At 40.1% G+C, this 17,674-nt stretch overlaps 1 protein-coding gene across 2 annotated transcripts in view; it reads left to right on the top strand.

The window, feature by feature from the left end:
* nrxn2b (neurexin 2b) overlaps positions 1-17,674 on the top strand; it is a 637,678-nt gene that overhangs the window by 318,840 nt on the left and 301,164 nt on the right. For both annotated transcript variants that reach the window (XM_034210531.1, XM_034210529.1), the window contains one exon: positions 10,397-10,570. In XM_034210531.1, coding sequence (XP_034066422.1) covers positions 10,397-10,570 — 174 coding nt within the window. The remainder of the gene's footprint in view (positions 1-10,396; positions 10,571-17,674) is intronic.

Genomic DNA, 17,674 nt, shown 5'->3' with positions numbered 1-17,674 from the left:
TGGAACGTGCTTCTTGATCATTGGTCCATGTGTGAGGCATTTTGAATATCAGTGTTTTAAACCTGCTCCCACGTGACTTTATGTCAGATTCCTGTGTCTCACGTGGAGAAACGTGTGCAGTGGTTTGCAGAAAGTGCCATGTTGATTTGCAAATTGTGTGTGTGTGTGTGTGTGTGTGTGTGTGTGTGTGTGTGTGTGTGTGTGTGTGTGTGTGTGTGTGTGTGTGTGTGTGTGTGTGTGTGTGTGTGTGTGTGTGTGTGTGTGTGTGTGTGTGTGTGTGTGTGGTGTGTGTGTGTGTGTGGGTGTGTGTGTGTGTGTGTTGTGGTGTGTGTGTGTGTGTGTGTGTGTGTGTGTGTGTGTGTGCCCCCATGGTTTATGCATATAAACAATGTGAATCCGACAAAGAGGTTACATTTTGGTAAATGTCTGAATACTTTAACAATTGTAAAGTATAAACAAGTTTGCCTGTGTTGTTTCTTGTACCTATTCAAATATGTATGTGACAAGTGTCCGTATAATGACACTAATCCTTAGTAGTTTAAAAAAACAAAACACAGACATATGACTTCTTAAACACATTTTAGAATAAGGATAATCTATCTTGTTCAGATGTATTACTCTACATTTAAATAGGGATATACTAGATTGCAAGTGTTCCCTTGAGACTAATTAGTTCCCTGTTGTGAGAGTAAACAAGCTGTGGGAGTGATGTGTCGGCTGCAATCTGATGTCAGGAAGAGATGTGAGAAATGTCAGTTTGAATATAAGGCCCTGTACCTGTGTTTACAACATGTGTACCTTATTCAATTTCCTCTATAACTCTGCGTCACTTTGCACCAGGTGTGGGCTGTGAATGGCAACGAGAGAAGACACAATGTAATAAAGATATGCCAATATTCTCCTGCACTCATTTGCATAATAATAACTAAACAAATCACATGCAGCATAACAGGATGTGCACCTCACGTCATCATTAATGAATGTCTGTCGCACGGCACCTCTGCATTTACACTTTAGGAGTGTGATGACAGTGAAAGCAGGAATTTAGAGATAAAGAGTTTATCAACATGGCACCATTAATTTATTTTAATCTGTCATCAGCACAGTTGGTGGTCACTGTTATCTTTCACATTATTCTTTTTTTCCCAAGCAACACCTATTCTGAATGATTAAGTCACCATCATTGCAGAACATGCCACAATACCTAAATCATTTTCAATTGTTATAAACTACCTATTATACTCACTTGATATGTAGTCAACTGAAACGTATTCATAAGTCAAGTATAAAACTAAATACAGTACTTCACACATATAAAGCCTACCTTTTTATTCATTTGCCTCCCATGCCCTTTGTATCCCCTCTATTTCCTGCTCAGTGTCAGTGCACTCTCCATACATAATGGGCTAGGTAGCTGGAGTGCTGCAATAGAGCAGCGTGTTTGAGCTTTTTTCCCCACTGACCTGTCTTACATTACAATTTACTTTGGCATTACTCGGCTTTGGCCATTCCCCCACCCTCCCTCCTCCTTTCTGCCGCTTCATCTCTCCCTTTCATTTCCTCAGTAGTGGTGGAGCTGAGATAGACGGCCTTTCTACTGAGTGTGTGGTCTGCAAACAGTTGAATGTGTGTAGAGTAGATGCTCAATCGGCTTTGTTACAACCACTCAGTCAAATAACTTGTTTAAAGGGGCCCTATTCTGCTCGTTTTCAGTTTCATGTTTGTATTTTGTGATGCTACTGTGATATGTTTTATTTTTCTTATATTTAGTACATGGTTAATGTCACTATGATGGGGGGGGAAGTGTGTGGGAGAGAAGCTCCCTCTCTTTGGGATTTTTGCCTTTGCAGACCATTTACATGCAAACAAAACCTATATAACACTCTACAGGAGAGGGAACACCTTCACAATAACAATAGGGCTCCTTTAAATAAAACAACAAAAATGGTATAGATATATACAGATATAGACAATAATTAGTTAATCATTTTTTTGCAAATGTTTACAGTTGGCATTGCAGTGATATTTTATGAACTGCTTTTAACATGTTTACCTGTTGAATTACTTCACTGTTTGTCAAATGAATTATAAGAACAATCTAACAACAAACATGGTTGCTAACAACAAAGCATATCTGTATGTGAGGAAAACAACAACAACAAATCCTGTACACTCGTGTACTTTGTGGAATCCTCGTCCTTGCAAACAACAAGCGAAAAAAGAAAGTGGCAATTAAACCCCGTACCCTGGTGTGTTTTCCTTTTGTAGTGATGTATTCATAATCTTTTCCATGCAGGTGCTCCAACACAAATAAGCCTTGTTTTCAATAGCTGTCGTGTAATTGTAGACGTCCACGTTTCTCTCAGGAGATGAATAGACAGGGAGAAGAGGGCAATTTACAAAATAAAGAAAGTGCAATTAGTACAGACAGACCCTACAAAAGATTGATTGATGTACAAAAGATGGTTTGTGAGCAACAAAGTAATACATCAAAATAGAGAAATTATACAGTTTTGAAGTAAAACATGTTTGAAATTGACGTGGATTGAACAAATGAAATGTGATAAGATCCCCAAAAATGAAAATAAATGTACCACATTCATTTTATTCAGGAGTCGGCAGGGTACACTTAGTCCCTTGTCATTCATAAATCCTTGGGGCCTCATTGCCTTGACTCACCTGGCAGGGGCCCGAGCTATAACAACGTCCCCTGTTAATGGGTTATTGCCATGGGGCCATTTGTTTATTTTTCTCATCCACAAATCCCCTCCTCTGCCATCTTAGACAGATTAACAAAGAGAGGTTGAAGGAGAAAAGCTTTCCCTCCTCCATTATATGATGTATCTTTGAGTTTTGGGGGGATTTGACATCACATGATAGAGAAATGTATACAATTAAATACACTGAACAAAAATATAAATGCAACACTTTAGTTTTTGCTCCCATTTTTCATGAGATGAACTCAAAGATCTAAAAAAACGTCTATATACACAAAATAACCATTTATCTCAAATATTGTTCACAAATCTGAACAAATCTGTGATAGTGAGCACTTCTCCTTTGCCGAGATAATCCATCCCACCTCACAGGTGTGGCATATCAAGATGCTGATTAGACAGCATGATTATTGCACAGGTGTGCCTTAGGCTGGCCACAATAAAAGGCCACTCTAAAATGTTCAGTTTTATCACACAGCACAATGCCACAGATGTCGCAAGTTTTGAGGGAACGTGCAATTGGCATGCTGACAGCAGGAATGTCCACCAGAGCTGTTGCCCATGAATTGAATGTTCATTTCTCTACCATAAGCCGTCTCCAAAGGCATTTCAGAGAATTTGGCAGTACATCCAACCGGCCTCACAACCGCAGACCACGTGTAACCACACCAGCCCAGGACCTCCACATCCAGCATGTTCACCTCCAAGATCGTCTGAGACCAGCCACTCGGACAGCTGCTGCAACAATCGGTTTGCATAACCAAAGAATTTCTGCACAAACTGTCAGAAACCGTCTCAGGGAAGCTCATCTGCATGCTCGTCGTCCTCATCGGGGTCTCGACCTGACTCCGGTTCGTCATCGTAACCGACTTGAGTGGGCAAATGCTCACATTCGATGGCGTCTGGCACGTTGGAGAGGTGTTCTCTTCACGGATGAATCCCGGTTTTCACTGTTCAGGGCAGATGGCAGACAGCGTGTGTGGCGTCGTGTGGGTGAGCGGTTTTCTGATGTCAATGTTGTGAATCGAGTGGCCCGTGGTGGTGGTGGGGTTATGGTATGGGCAGGCGTATGTTATGGACGACGAACACAGGTGCATTTTATTGATGGCATTGTGAATGCACAGAGATACCGTGACGAGATCCTGAGGCCCATTGTTGTGCCATTCATCCACGACTATCACCTCATGTTGCAGCATGATAATGCACGGCCCCATGTTGCAAGGATCTGTACACAATTCCTGGAGGCTGAAAACATCCCAGTTCTTGCATGGCCAGCATACTCACCGGACATGTCACCCATTGAGCATGTTTGGGATGCTCTGGATCGGCGTATACGACAGCGTGTTCCAGTTCCTGCCAATATCCAGCAACTTGGCACAGCCATTGAAGAGCAGTGGACCAACATTCCACAGGCCACAATCAACAACCTGATCAACTCTATGCGAAGGAGATGTGTTGCACTGCGTGAGGCAAATGGTGGTCACACCAGATACTGACTGGTTTTCGGACCCCCCCAATAAAGCAAAACTGCACGTTTCAGAGTGGCCTTTTATTGTGGCCAGCCTAAGGCACACCTGTGCAATAATCATGCTGTCTAATCAGCATCTTGATATGCCACACCTGTGAGGTGGGATGGATTATCTCGGCAAAGGAGAAGTGCTCACTATCACAGATTTTTTCAGATTTGTGAACAATATTTGAGAGAAATGGTTATTTTGTGTATATAGAAAATGTTTTAGATCTTTGAGTTCATCTCAAAATGGGAGCAAAAACAAAAGTGTTGCATTTATATTTTTGTTCAGTGTAATATTGGAGTAGATTTGCTGAACTGTTCAATATAATAACTGCTAGGACATTTAATCTGCAAGTACATTTTCTGAAATACAGTTAGAATTCCCTCACTGAGATCAAACTGATTTAGATACCTTTATTACCTTAAACAGCTCTGAGCCCACAACCAGTCATATTCAGCTTCAGTGGACCAACTCCAAAAAGTGTAACCTGAAGAATGTATCAAGTCAAAAGTGCCGGCTGTGCACATTCAACTTCTGCCAGTTTTAAAACTAGAGCATGGATATAATTGAATAACGCAAAGAGATATGGATAGAAAGGGAAGATAAAGAAATACAAGGTTAGAATATTTTGAGTGAGGGTGGAAAAGGAAAGGGCAGGGACATGAACGCAAATATGAGGACAATTGAGAATAAAAGATAGTGACCGAGCGATGTGAGAAATACTAAAGTGCTGCGGGAAGGAGAGAGAACAGCCAAGGCAAAGCGAAAGGACACTCAATACAGAGTGACATTTCATAAGGGGAGAAAGGAAGCATGGAAGTGTGTAATGACGCCTGTCTGTGCAGCGATACAATCTTTCAGAAAGTGTCACCACCGAGCACTGGCACACACTCTGAGCCCTGTCAGGACCCACATAGCAACTGATTGCGCACAGGTCACGGTGTGCATGTTCTATTCTCAGAATTTTCTATGAAATTCATAATTCTAGTATTTGTATTACCTCAAATGTAGATTTACTGTATATCCCTATAGGAAAACTATGGGTTAGTTGCAACTCGTATATGTTTTTACAACATGCAACACTAGGCCATACATTATTATAGAGCAGCTAAGAGACATGAGATAAGCAGTAAAGCGTGCCATCAAGGGTGTTATTAAATGCATGTGCAGAAGAGTAGCTTTACCTCTGAATTGAACGATTGGTCGCACCATTAACAAACAAATATGTTTCTTGATTCATAGTTAAAAGGAACCCTGTGTGATGTAATTTGTGTTTATTATTGTAATGTTACTTGACGTCTGATTTGGTCTCTGGACACATAATAACTCTTAAAGCTTCCTCAAGCAAATACACATGTTTTCAGCACATAATTGGAGTAAAATGTTAAAGAAGCCCTCTCATGTTTTCTTCTGTAGTATATAGGTTTATGTGCATCTAAATGAACCCCCTCTCACGCCCCGCCTGAAACGGCTCTATTGTAATCCTTTGTTTACGTCTGTAACACAGTGAAATCACTAAACAACACTCCCAATTATTTTGACTAGCACTCCAACATATTTTACGTAAAAGGCTTGGGGCGGGACATCTCTAAGCTGGTTGACCAATCACAACAGAGCCGGCAAGCAAACCAATCGGAGCATATTGGGCTCTGGTTTCAGACAGAGGGTGAAAAGGGGTGCTGCAGCACAGGCAGCATGAGAAGAATAAAGAGCTTTTTGAACATTAAAGCATGGAGACATGTCCCAGAAGAGGCAATTAGTACAAATGTAAACCTGAACATGTTCATAAAAGGGCCCCTTTAAGCTATCGACTAAAGCTACTGTATGTAGTAGATGTCCATATGTACAGTTTTGCTACACACATCAGTACATACTTAATACTTCAATTAAACAGTTAATGTTCAAAATCATATTCTTGGTTCTTATTATCTACTATAGTTGTGTGTATTGCTTCAATGCAAAAAAAAAACAGTAATTAGTGCAAGTTGAACCCTTCAAGCATTAGAAGCTTAGTTCCACGCTTAACTGATACTTTGTAAGCCACAGGTTAATTTACCTTGAATAAACACTACTTGTCATGAGCAAACAAGGGCTTGAATATGGATGAGCCATTGCTTGATTTGTGATATGGGTACACTTTACCTCATTGTATTTGCTACTTTTTCACTAAATGTTTTCCGATTTCTTTCCCGTTCTTGGCTGGCTACATTGTCAGAAAATGTAATTCACCACCTGTGGATACAATAGAACTGAGAGGACATACAAGCAGCTGTTAGTGAAAACATGTCCCCACACTATCAAGTAATTACATTTTGTGTTGCTTCCCTTTTTTCTTGTGATGGATAACATTTCTTGATATATAATTTGCTGTACAAAGCACTCAAAACACAACATAATTACACAACTTATAATTTAGCATCAGCAATTAACGTGCAGTTACCGTCAACATGTATTCTCTTCAGCAATTGTCTTGTTGTGGCGTCTTTGTTGATCGGAGTGCTTCTGTAATTAGCAATCACAAAATCACTGCTTCTTCCTCTTGTAAGCCTTTGTCTCAACACTATAGCACCACACGGCTGCCAACATCTCGACATGTACACACCTTTAATAGGGCATTTAATGAAAGTTAATGGTCGGCTTTATGTCCGCAAGGGAACAGGCAAGAGGGAGCTGTTAGGAGATGACACCAGGCATCAATGGATATGACAATGTTTATCACAGTATTGCATAACATGGTCAGATATCCAAAGCGATCACTTTGTTTCGGATCCAATTAGAGAAATGGACGACATACTGGTCTTATCTTAAGGGAACAAGAGTTACTGACCAATTAAAATGATTAGTTAAACGTAGGACTGTGAGATATGTCCAAAATCTACCCTTTGGGTACGTATGCTTTGTTATCCTGCCAACAATGTTTATCACAATATAGCATGTCATTAAATTAGTCAATCAACAAATGGTTTACAGTGAAAACAAACATCTGTATGAATGTAATACTCGACAAATATACTGTGGCAGACAAATGAAACCATCTCCACAGAGTTATACACTTTAAATCCCTGGAAAGCCATATTGTCCAGTGCACATTTGAAATCAGTGTGCTCTTCCAGATTGTGCTGTCAGAGGCTCTCCAGGGCCCGATACTCCCAACTCCTCCCACCGGCGCCTGAGAGGTCATTACGGTAACCATAGAGATGTGGAGGCGGTGGTCTCTGGCGATGTCCGGGAGGCCCTAATTGGTCCCGTCTTGTCGATCGCTCTCTTCTCTTCAGCAGAAGGCCTCTTCATGTCATCACTGCCGGGACAGCAGAGCAGGACACTTCCTGTCTGCTAGGAACATGATGAGTCATTGTTCTAACCTCCCACATCTAGAACACTTCCAAAAACTGTAATCCAAAACTCATAAATGAAGGCAAATGTGTCAGAAACAAGAAGACAGTACTTTAAGTACATTTAAATATAAGTCTTATCCATATACAATATGTGATCACTACGGGTTTTTAACAAAAGCACCAAGTTACAATATTCAAACAAAAAAAAAGGTATTAGATACATAAGTGGGAACATGAATCATGTTTTTGACGAGTACTTTTCTGTAACCTAAGATACAAAATGATACATATTTACTAAAATAGCCTTTATAATTATGTGTAAACGTATTGCTCACCACTAAATATAATACAGATAATTAAGACATTGTTTGCGTTTGGTTGCCGAGTTAACCTTTAACCTCTGCTGTTGTTGTTGGATGTAAGAAGCTGGAATCTCCACAGTAACCATTCCTAGTGACTCTGCAGCCGTGTTACATTTACAAACTAACAGCATAAGCTCTTATGTATGCTGCACAACAAACCGTTTCTGGCCCAAATGAACAAAGAAGTCAAAACTTTACCCAAAGAAAATCTGTAATTCAAATGAAAGTATTCAGCTCCTAACTGAGCACAATGAGAGCCCTGTTCTCTGAGTGGGTGTGTGTGTGTGCTGCATATTTATTCCTCTTCTGTAGTCTTTACTCCACTGAAGGAAAACAAAACTTGCATGACTAATTCTTACAGTACATCACTCACAGCCTCACTCTTCTCTCCTCTACCCCAGTTATGCAGTGAGCCAGTAATATTTCAAACATGCTGCTCACTTCTGCCGGAAATGAGTGGTTTGCTCTTTGGAGATCAAGTCCATACTCGTAATTTCATATTTGCTAAATAGTTCTTTACAGCCGTGATTTCAGGACATCACTCAGTCAGACAGCTAATTCATTCTCTGTATTGATTGTAATACCCAGGAGCCCCAGCTGGGAAATATGAAGTGTCAAGTACTCATTAATTCTGGAGAGAAGTTGGCAAACATCATTGACTCATTCCATTACACAGAGTCCACATATCATTGACCTCATGCCTCATTGCTTTTCAAAGTGCTTAAGTTGAAAGTTCTGGTTTCCAGCTGTGAAAATGTCATTTTTTTGGTTTTCTAATAGTCCTATCTTTGTAGCAGGACCCCACTGTTTGAAAAAGGTTTTGCTGAATATCATGTTTTGTTGCCCACTTAAAGATAAAGTATGATTTTTGTTGATGAGAAATGCATGAAGCATTGCAAACCGTGTTTATTCATATGCACCTACATCAAAGGACTCTTTGTGCTTTTGTATGATTTCACTTAGCGTGTTCTTCACAACTCTACAGAACAGTGTGCTTGGAAAAAGAAAAGTGGAAGGGGGAGAAAATAATGGACACATTTTTCTTTTATGTTGTAACGTAAAGAGACCTTAATTGTGCTTGAGCGCGGAGATATTCTAAAGCTTTATCATGTGGCTGAGGACTCACACATTCTGCTTTATTCATGAGAAAATACCATTTTGTATATTTAGCTTGTTCTCCCAGAGGAGTATATGGTATGCTTTACATGAAAACATTAAATGTAAAGCATCAAATGTCATTTCTAATGTGTCAGACTTGATGCTATAGCACACATCCTAACATTCAGATTGCTCTGCTTTAAAATGTCCACTATATGTCTGTTTGTGACTCTAATGCTTACTGTCACACACTACACTTCACAGGAACCCCACATTGAGACTCAGCAACACATAAGGAACATTGTATGTGTTTCACCATGTTGAATTGATGTTAATATCACATTACTTGGTATTTGAAAAACAGAATATGTATTCAATAATATAGGGAACATACTGTATATGTAACACTATATGCACGGTTGGGGAAACAGGTGTGCCTCCTTACATCCTTGCAGGGAAGGCTGGGGCATTTTGTGATGTAGGATGTAAGATATTGCTGCTGGAAATGATATTAATTCACATTGTATGGTTGCCTGTAGATAAATCATCATACCAGCCTTTACTCAAACATGTTTTTGTTGTTTGATTATTTTTGGATGAGGTTACATATTGCTCCTTGTTCAGCTCACCTTACCTGGGCAGGTGGTAGGTTCCTGTTAGGTGAGGCTGACATTCAGAGGGGCATAGGAGGTGACAGTTTGCTTTAGGGCAGCAGCTTTCATTCATTGTTTAGTTTGTAATTGTTTTGCTGTGTTTAACATTTGACATGTGTTTGTCTGTTTCTGAAATAATGTTGGTAATAAATACCACAATTGTTTTCCCTAATTATGCTCATCTTCCTTTTTTAAGTTTTCTTGTGCCAATCAACATCCTCTGCCCTGTGATAACAACTACAATCAAATGCATTATTTCTTTAGATTTAACATTACTATATAATTGTGTTTTAATGTTTCTTAAAGCATTTCTTAAAGACAATACGGCAGTTAGTGATACTGTGAATATAGTTATAGATTGTTGTCGCCATGTCCAGCAATGACATATTTATTGAATGACAATATAGTGATTTACAGTATGTCAGTGGCTTGCATCGCTAGCAGCAATAACAAAAGGATGATTTATACTTTTCAGTGATGGGAGGTGGAATAAATAAAAACAGTGTAGCTTACTGTGACAGTTTAAATGTTGTTTGTTTTGATGTTGAATCATGATTTTACGATAGGTTGCTTTATTCTAGCCTCCCTAACACTGATATGTATACAAATATTATCTCGGTTAAGAAGTGTGAAATTAAAGCACTTGCTGTCTGAATTTAATTATCCTTGACAACAAATTGTTGTTCTCACAGGTTGTGTCTATGTTTGTGTTTACAGGGGAGCTGTATATCGGTGGTGTGACAAAGAGCATGTACAGCAACCTGCCCAAGCTCATCGCCTCCCGGGACGGGTACCAGGGCTGCCTGGCCTCCGTGGACCTGAACGGGAGACTCCCCGACCTGATCGCAGACGCCCTCCACAGAGTGGGGCAGGTGGAACGAGGCTGCGATGGTGAGTGGGGGGGGCACGTCACACAGAACTCAACATATCAAAGGCAACACACAATGCTTGTTAGCTCTATTTGTATGATTATCAATGATATCTATGTTCAACGGTAAGAACAGACAACAATTATCTCCCCCTTCAGTCACCATTGATATACCAATGATTTCAAGTTTTTTGTGAAATCCATTGGGTATTACTGTGTTCTTGCTTTTAGCTACAATTTCTCTCAGATAAGTCCAACCTTGACACAACTTCTCAGTAGGGCAGCTCCGTTTGAGAAGATGACAGATAATTAATTATAATGACAACAAGTCAGGAGTTGGATAGGAATCTACAATTTTAATAAATCTGTCATTTAGAGACGCAGATGGACAGCATCCATGATTTGATTGCTAAAATAATCAACAATATCTGACACTTTTTTTGTTAACATGTACTGATAAAGGTAAACACATTATTTTAAAGTGATGTATATCACATTAGAAAAGGGAGATTATTTGACATCACCTTGGTTCTGAGCTTTAAATAGTCACTGTAGCTTTGTTTATTTTTATTTACACCCATAACTTCATGGCCGTATTACACACCAGACTGCCACTTGCTCAGAGCTTCAGAAAGTCACATCCTTGCAGCCCAATTCTCGCTGTTTACAATCTGAGCCCCTGTCCTCTGTATATCCTCTCTATTGCCTCATAAAACCTGCATGAGTGAGCTATCTCTCTCCTCTAATGTTATTGTCAGTGCGGCTAATCTCAGCAGCACCCCACCCTCTTTGGCTTTTTCCTCAACAATCTTTTTTCAAGCATCTGTTTTGTTTTTTTGTTCTGCTGTATGCCAATAGCCACCATGTCTCGTGTCTGGGAGTCAATCCTGAGTATAACGCTGGATTTTGGCTTAAGCATTTCCCCCTCTACACACCCATGCCTTTACCCCCCCCTGCCGCCACCACGTATCGATGGCGTGCTGAGTGTCGGAGAGCACAGACTTGATTTCCCTGGGGGCCGCACTAGCCGACTGGATGCAGCACTGATCCAGCTTATTTTCTTTCCTTTTTTCTCCACCCCTAACGCTGCTACTCTTCCCAGCCAGTCTTATTACCTGCCTACAGTTACACACCACAATTACTTTGCTCTCTACACTGTTTAAACTTGCATTAAGCTATCATATTGGCTCCTGAGGCACCCAAAATGGATGTTAATATTAGCTAATGATTGCAGGTGCCAGAGAGAGAATTGACCAGTTTTGCAAGGGTAGACCTTTTTGAGAAGTAATACTTTACACAGACCTGGGGCTGTCCAATATAAATCCATATATTCCCCTGGTGATATCAAAGGAATAGATGAAAAACACATTTGACTACTTATCTAATATGCTTTGATCCTATTCAGACAATCATTTATCAATGTTTACAAGATAGTCCAATCAAATCGACATAAAATCTGTACATTTTCAACACTTATTTTCACTAGTTCTGGTTTATCTTCTAGAATTACAAAAGTGTTGGTGTACCAGAGTACAATTCATGAAGATGACTTTTATAAAATGCAGTGTTGTCCTGGGTATGGATCCGTGCCAGAGCCCTGAGCGACCTGGTTGTGAGGTCATTGTTTCCTGGAGCTGGGATGCAGAGTGGTCAGAGGTGGCTGCTCCGTGGACATAAAGCCAAACAAAGGGAAGCACAGGGAGCTGATTGTTGTTGCTCTCTACTGAATCAGCGGATCACAACAACAACGAACAAGACAGGGGGAAAGGAAAGGAAGCTGTGAGACAGAGATAATTGAAGTGCAGGTATATAAAAAGTGTTGCTGACTCACTGTAGCTGAGGAGGGTAGAAACAACCAAGTATGGCCAGAAATGTTTCAATATAAAAACATACTGCATGGTTCAAATAATACACAATTTCCTTAGCAGCTGTGAAGTTTATATTGTGTGTCTGACTCAATTTATTTTATCTAAGAAAAAAGCAAGTCCCAAGTCATGTTTCCCTTTATCAAAATAACATTCCCTCACTATCACTTGTATCTCATGACCCCATAGACCAAATTAGGCGCTTTCGCACCGGAGTACTTTTCCCAGGAATAGTTCCGATAGTTCCTGGGATTTTGCATTCACACCAAAAAGATCTGGAACTAAAACTTTTTTTTGCGATCATTAGGCGCTTTCACATTTTGCAGTACTTAGTTCCCAGTACTTAGTTCATCGGAACTCTTTAATGGAATAAGTCCCTGAGGGAGGATTAGGCAAATGAAGCCGCTGACGTCACTTCTTCTTCTTCTGCTTTGGGTTTACTGGCAGGCCACAAACAACTTCACGGCGTCCCCAGCCGGAAGTCCCCGGAGTTGGGGACTGGCTTCCCAGCAGCTTCTACTGAAGCCTTCCGAGTAAATCGCCAGAACGCCGACACCTCCTCATCACTCCACCACTCCCATGTTTTTTTTTGTGTTGCCATAAGTTAGTCTCTCTCCGTTGGTGCGCTGGCCTAATGCTAATGCCAGCAAATACAATGGCGGCTTCACAAAACTTTTCCGAGTTGTACGGGGCTTGTTTGCAAAGGTTTGCAAAAAAGTTCTAGTTCCAGATCTTTTTGGTGTGAACGCAAAATCCCAGGAACTATCGGAACTATTCCTGGGAAAAGTACTCCGATGTGAAAGCGCCTCTTTTCACCTCTTTTTAGTCCCTGCTAGAGAGCAGAGACTTTCCTGGGGAGAAAAAGGTTCCAATGTCTGATTGGCTGGGCAAATTGCAAACCACGGCCCATAAAACTCTGAAAAGTTTTTGTGAAGCCGCCATTTTATTTGCTCGCATTAGCATTATTAGCATTAGCATTAGCCCAGCGCACCGACGGAGAGAGACTAACTTATGGCAACACAAAAGAAAACAAGGGAGCGGTGGAGTGATGAGGAGGTGTCTGCGCTTCTGGCAATTTACTCAGAAGGCTTCAGTAGAAGCTGCTGGGACTCCCCAACTCCGGGGACTTCCGGCCGGGGACTCCGGGTGGCAGTATACGCCGTGAAGTTGTTTGCAGCCTGCCAGTAAACCTAAAGCAGAAGAAGAAGAAGTGACTTCAGCGGCTCCCTCAGGGACTTATTCCGGTGTGAACGCAATTTACTAGATAGTTCCAGGAAATAAAAGTTCTGGGAAAAAGTTCCGGGAACTATTCCTGGGAAAAGTACTTGGCCTAATTAGGTGCTTTCACAAGTTATAGTTCCAGATCTTTTTGGTGTGAACGCAAAATCCAAGGAACTATCTGAACTATTCCTGGGAAAAGTACTCCGATATGAAAGCGCCTAGCAGTTTTCAAACATTTCAAGGAGCTTGCCTGATGTTGTGAGGTTAAGGATGTAATTAAACTGATCATAGAACAACTATTGAGTTTTCCAATTTGACTTTCAATTCATTTATTTTCATTGTCATTCCAGTTCAGCCCAGCTAGAAATGTTTGGTTCTAAAAACATTCTGAGAATGTTACATTCATTGTTCTAGGAATGTTTTCAGCGGGAAGTTTTCTTTTGGTTCCCAGAACGTTCTTCTGAAAGGTAGGATAACGTTCTCTAAAAACATTCTTAAAGTGTTTGGTGATAACATTGTTAGAACATTATGCCCTACTGTTCTTAAAATGTTTTCAGCTGCAAGTTAGATTTGTTTATGTTGCCAGAATGTTATTATTTTAGAGACGGATAACATGCTTTATGTTTAAAACATTATGCAAATGTTCTGTGGTAACAATTTACTAAAATATCTTTACATTATTAGAACATAAAGACATAATATTCCTGTAATTGTTCAACTCAAAATTCCTGGGTAAGTGGACTGACCACTGTGGTCATTAGGATGATTTTGATAGGTTACTTAACTATTGGAATTTGAATATTAACACATGTAAAAGGATGACTCGGAATCAGCTGGTGAAAGTAACATGTGTTTATTAGAAAAGGGGAGCTGGGAGTGGAGGTTGGTTATGGCGGCAGTGGGAAACAGTTGTTCCAGGGTAGTAGATAGTGATGTTACGTATTGCGCCGTATGGCTTCGGAGCGTGTGTCGAGTAATCCCCGAAGCTTTTTGTGAAGCATGTGTCGAGGCTTGTATCGTTTTGGGCCAGTGACGTCATCGATGACAAACGAAGCCTCGCTGCCTGTCGATACCACGTGACTGCTTCAGGAAGCCATTCAGATCGGTTGAACCGTTGAACCACAACGCTCATAATACCAATGGATGTATAATAAGAACCATATTACCCCTCCTGTACCCGGGCCCGGTGACACGATGGAATCAAGAGAGCTCAGACCCTCACCTATATAGAGGTCGGAACATGTCATAAGTATAAATAGATACAAGCATAAATAAATGTAGGAAAAAAAACATGAATGAATAAATACAGGAATAAATATGTTACAGTATTTTCAGGGAGATTCAGCGTGTGTGCTGTGGCTCAGCTGGAAAGCAGTTGACTCACGATCGCAGGGTCTCTGGTTCAACGACTCGTCAATACGTCTTTTTTGTTGTTTATAAAAGCTACAGCTAAATGAGATAATGTAGTTAATAAATGTATTCTTTGATATGGTTTAGCCTTTCTCAGGCTACAACATGGTTACGTTTATGAATATTATTAAGGAATACAAATCCCTATTTGTAATGTTTACCAGCCTCCTTAGGCTTTTCAATCACAATCATTCAACTGGAATAAAAACAATATTGTTAACATGAAAATATGATTTAATGTTCGTTGTTTAGAGTTATTCTAAGGCTTTACTCATTGGGAACTCGGTATGAGAGAGCACACTGTTGAGATGTCCAATCTGCCTGTTTTACACACTTTGACCAACAGGGGGTTTGTGTTCAAATGAAGCCCATGATGAAGCCTCATGAGATGAACCCTTTTGCAAACCAATTGGCTGGAAAGCTTCAAAGCTTCATAAGGCTTCATCTCGCCATCACTAGTAGTAGAGAGGCCTGGCTGGTCTTGATTGTCTGGAAGGCCTTGGATTCCTCCTGGGAGAGACATAAAAATGAGTGTGAGGCAAAAGCAGGCAAAGTTGTCAAAGAATATGCTGGTAAAAAGCTAGCACGGCACGCAACAAACCGTTCACGGCAACAATCCGACAGGGAATGAGTGCAGGCTGCAGGCTTTCATAGTGTGGCTGATGAGCAGGTTGCAGGTGTGGTTGATTGGAGATTGCTCCCAGCCGTGTAGAGCAGACCAGCAGGCAGAGAGAGAGACACACAGTAGAAACAAACACATACAGGGGTTTCAGGGACGGGCAGTGACAGTCGGTCCGTTCCTCTATATGTCTGTCGGTCTCAAATCTAAAGGGTGCAATAACGATTTTTATCCAATATGCATAAACAGCGGACACTGTTTATACGCTGTTTATATATCAAAAACATCTTAAGAAGGTTATCACCAAACATTTCAAGAATGTTTTTAAAGAACGTTATCCTACCTTTCAGAAGAACATTCTGGGAACCAAAATAAAACGTCCCGCTGAAAACATTCCTAGAACAACGAATGGTAACAAACATTTCTAGCTGGGAACTCACACACGCCACCGCAAACATGCAATATCTGCTTACAGCTTATCATGAATTACGTGCTTGTTTTTTTTTTTCAAAAGGACAATATGGTGACATCAGATTTTTTTTAAACCATCCTTTTCAAACAAATGCAACAAGTTTGTTTTTTAAAGCGCTCTAGAAATAAATCTGACGTTGACCATGACCGTGTTAATATTTGCCATAACAGGAACGTTTTATAAAAAAAGAATAACATCCTGAAAACATTTTCAGAATGTTTCTTGGAGAATGTTCTTCATTTGTTATCATGTAACATTGAGGGAACGTTTTATAAAGAACATCTTTAATGTGTTACCCTACAACGTCCAAAACACATCCTTAGAATGTTGCAGGCAAAACGTTCCACCTTTGTTCCTTTAAGAACGTTTTATAAAAATACTTTCTGGCCTCTCAGGCCTCAATAACATCCTCAAAACATCCTCTGAATGTTGCAGTTAAAACGTTATGTCTTAGTTCATCTTAAACCTTATAGGAACATTATTTGAAAAAATAAACATCCTAAAAAGGTTCTTTGAACATCAGATTAAAACGTTTCTTTAAAACCTTATTAGAACCAATAGGTAACGTTAGCCAAAGTTGTGAGAACGTTCCCCGCTAGCTGGGAGGTCGCAGTGACCAAAATCTCTCATTTTCGTATTGGTATAAACAGCAGTAGCAGAGATACGATCACCTTTTGAGATTTGAAAAAGATACAAACCCAAAGAAAATTGGAAAAATTCCTGGGGAATTCCTACTTTAATAAAATATAAAATCACTGTAAAAAAAATATATAAAAATAAACGTTTGCCTTCTTCAAACATGTATTTTATTATGAACCAAGAACTCAGCTGGATCTGCAGTGGGGGGCCTCTACACTGCTAACATGTGAGCAGATGTTTCAGTAGTAACCAAGCTGTTAGATATTGAGCAGTATTTCCATTTGGAGCAATTAAAGCAGATGGAGTTTTATGCCCCAACAAATGTAAGGCACCTAATAACAGCTTATCTGGCAGACATACAAAAGGTAGAGTTTAACCAATGAAAGGTTAAAGTAACAGTAATAAAATGCGACATGACTTGGTTATTAATGATGAAAATATGCTTAATTAGCTGCTCAAGGGACCATTTTATTAGCGAGTAATTTGATGGGGCAATTAGTGAGGATAGGAATAGAACAAGCTGATAGAAAGAAATTGACATTGAATTCAAGTAAGCATTTTGGAGCATACGGTAAAAGCTCTGATATATTGGTGATTTTATTTCATTTTCTGCGAGTGTGGGGGGCTCGCCTTTAATTGGGCCATTTGTAAATGGCACAGTGAGATGTCTGTTTATCTGTGTGGAAACAAATTAGTCTGGCGCTGAACCATGGTCCTTTGGAAATGTTTGTGTTTAATTGAGATTTTAATGAGAATCCTCGCCCCCACCAACACAACAGCCACCACATACTCTTATTTTTAGACCAATTATCTTATACTAGCCTAATACTTCCTCTGCATTCTGATATTTTATCTTACATCCAGCCTTTACCACATCTGCTTTTCTTTACATTTCTTGTCT

Source organism: Gymnodraco acuticeps, unplaced genomic scaffold, assembly GCF_902827175.1.
Source record: "Gymnodraco acuticeps unplaced genomic scaffold, fGymAcu1.1, whole genome shotgun sequence".
Taxonomy (NCBI): Eukaryota; Metazoa; Chordata; class Actinopteri; order Perciformes; family Bathydraconidae; genus Gymnodraco; species Gymnodraco acuticeps.
The sequence above is the reverse complement of the archived record's forward strand: the minus strand, read 5'-3'. Positions and strand labels throughout refer to the sequence as shown.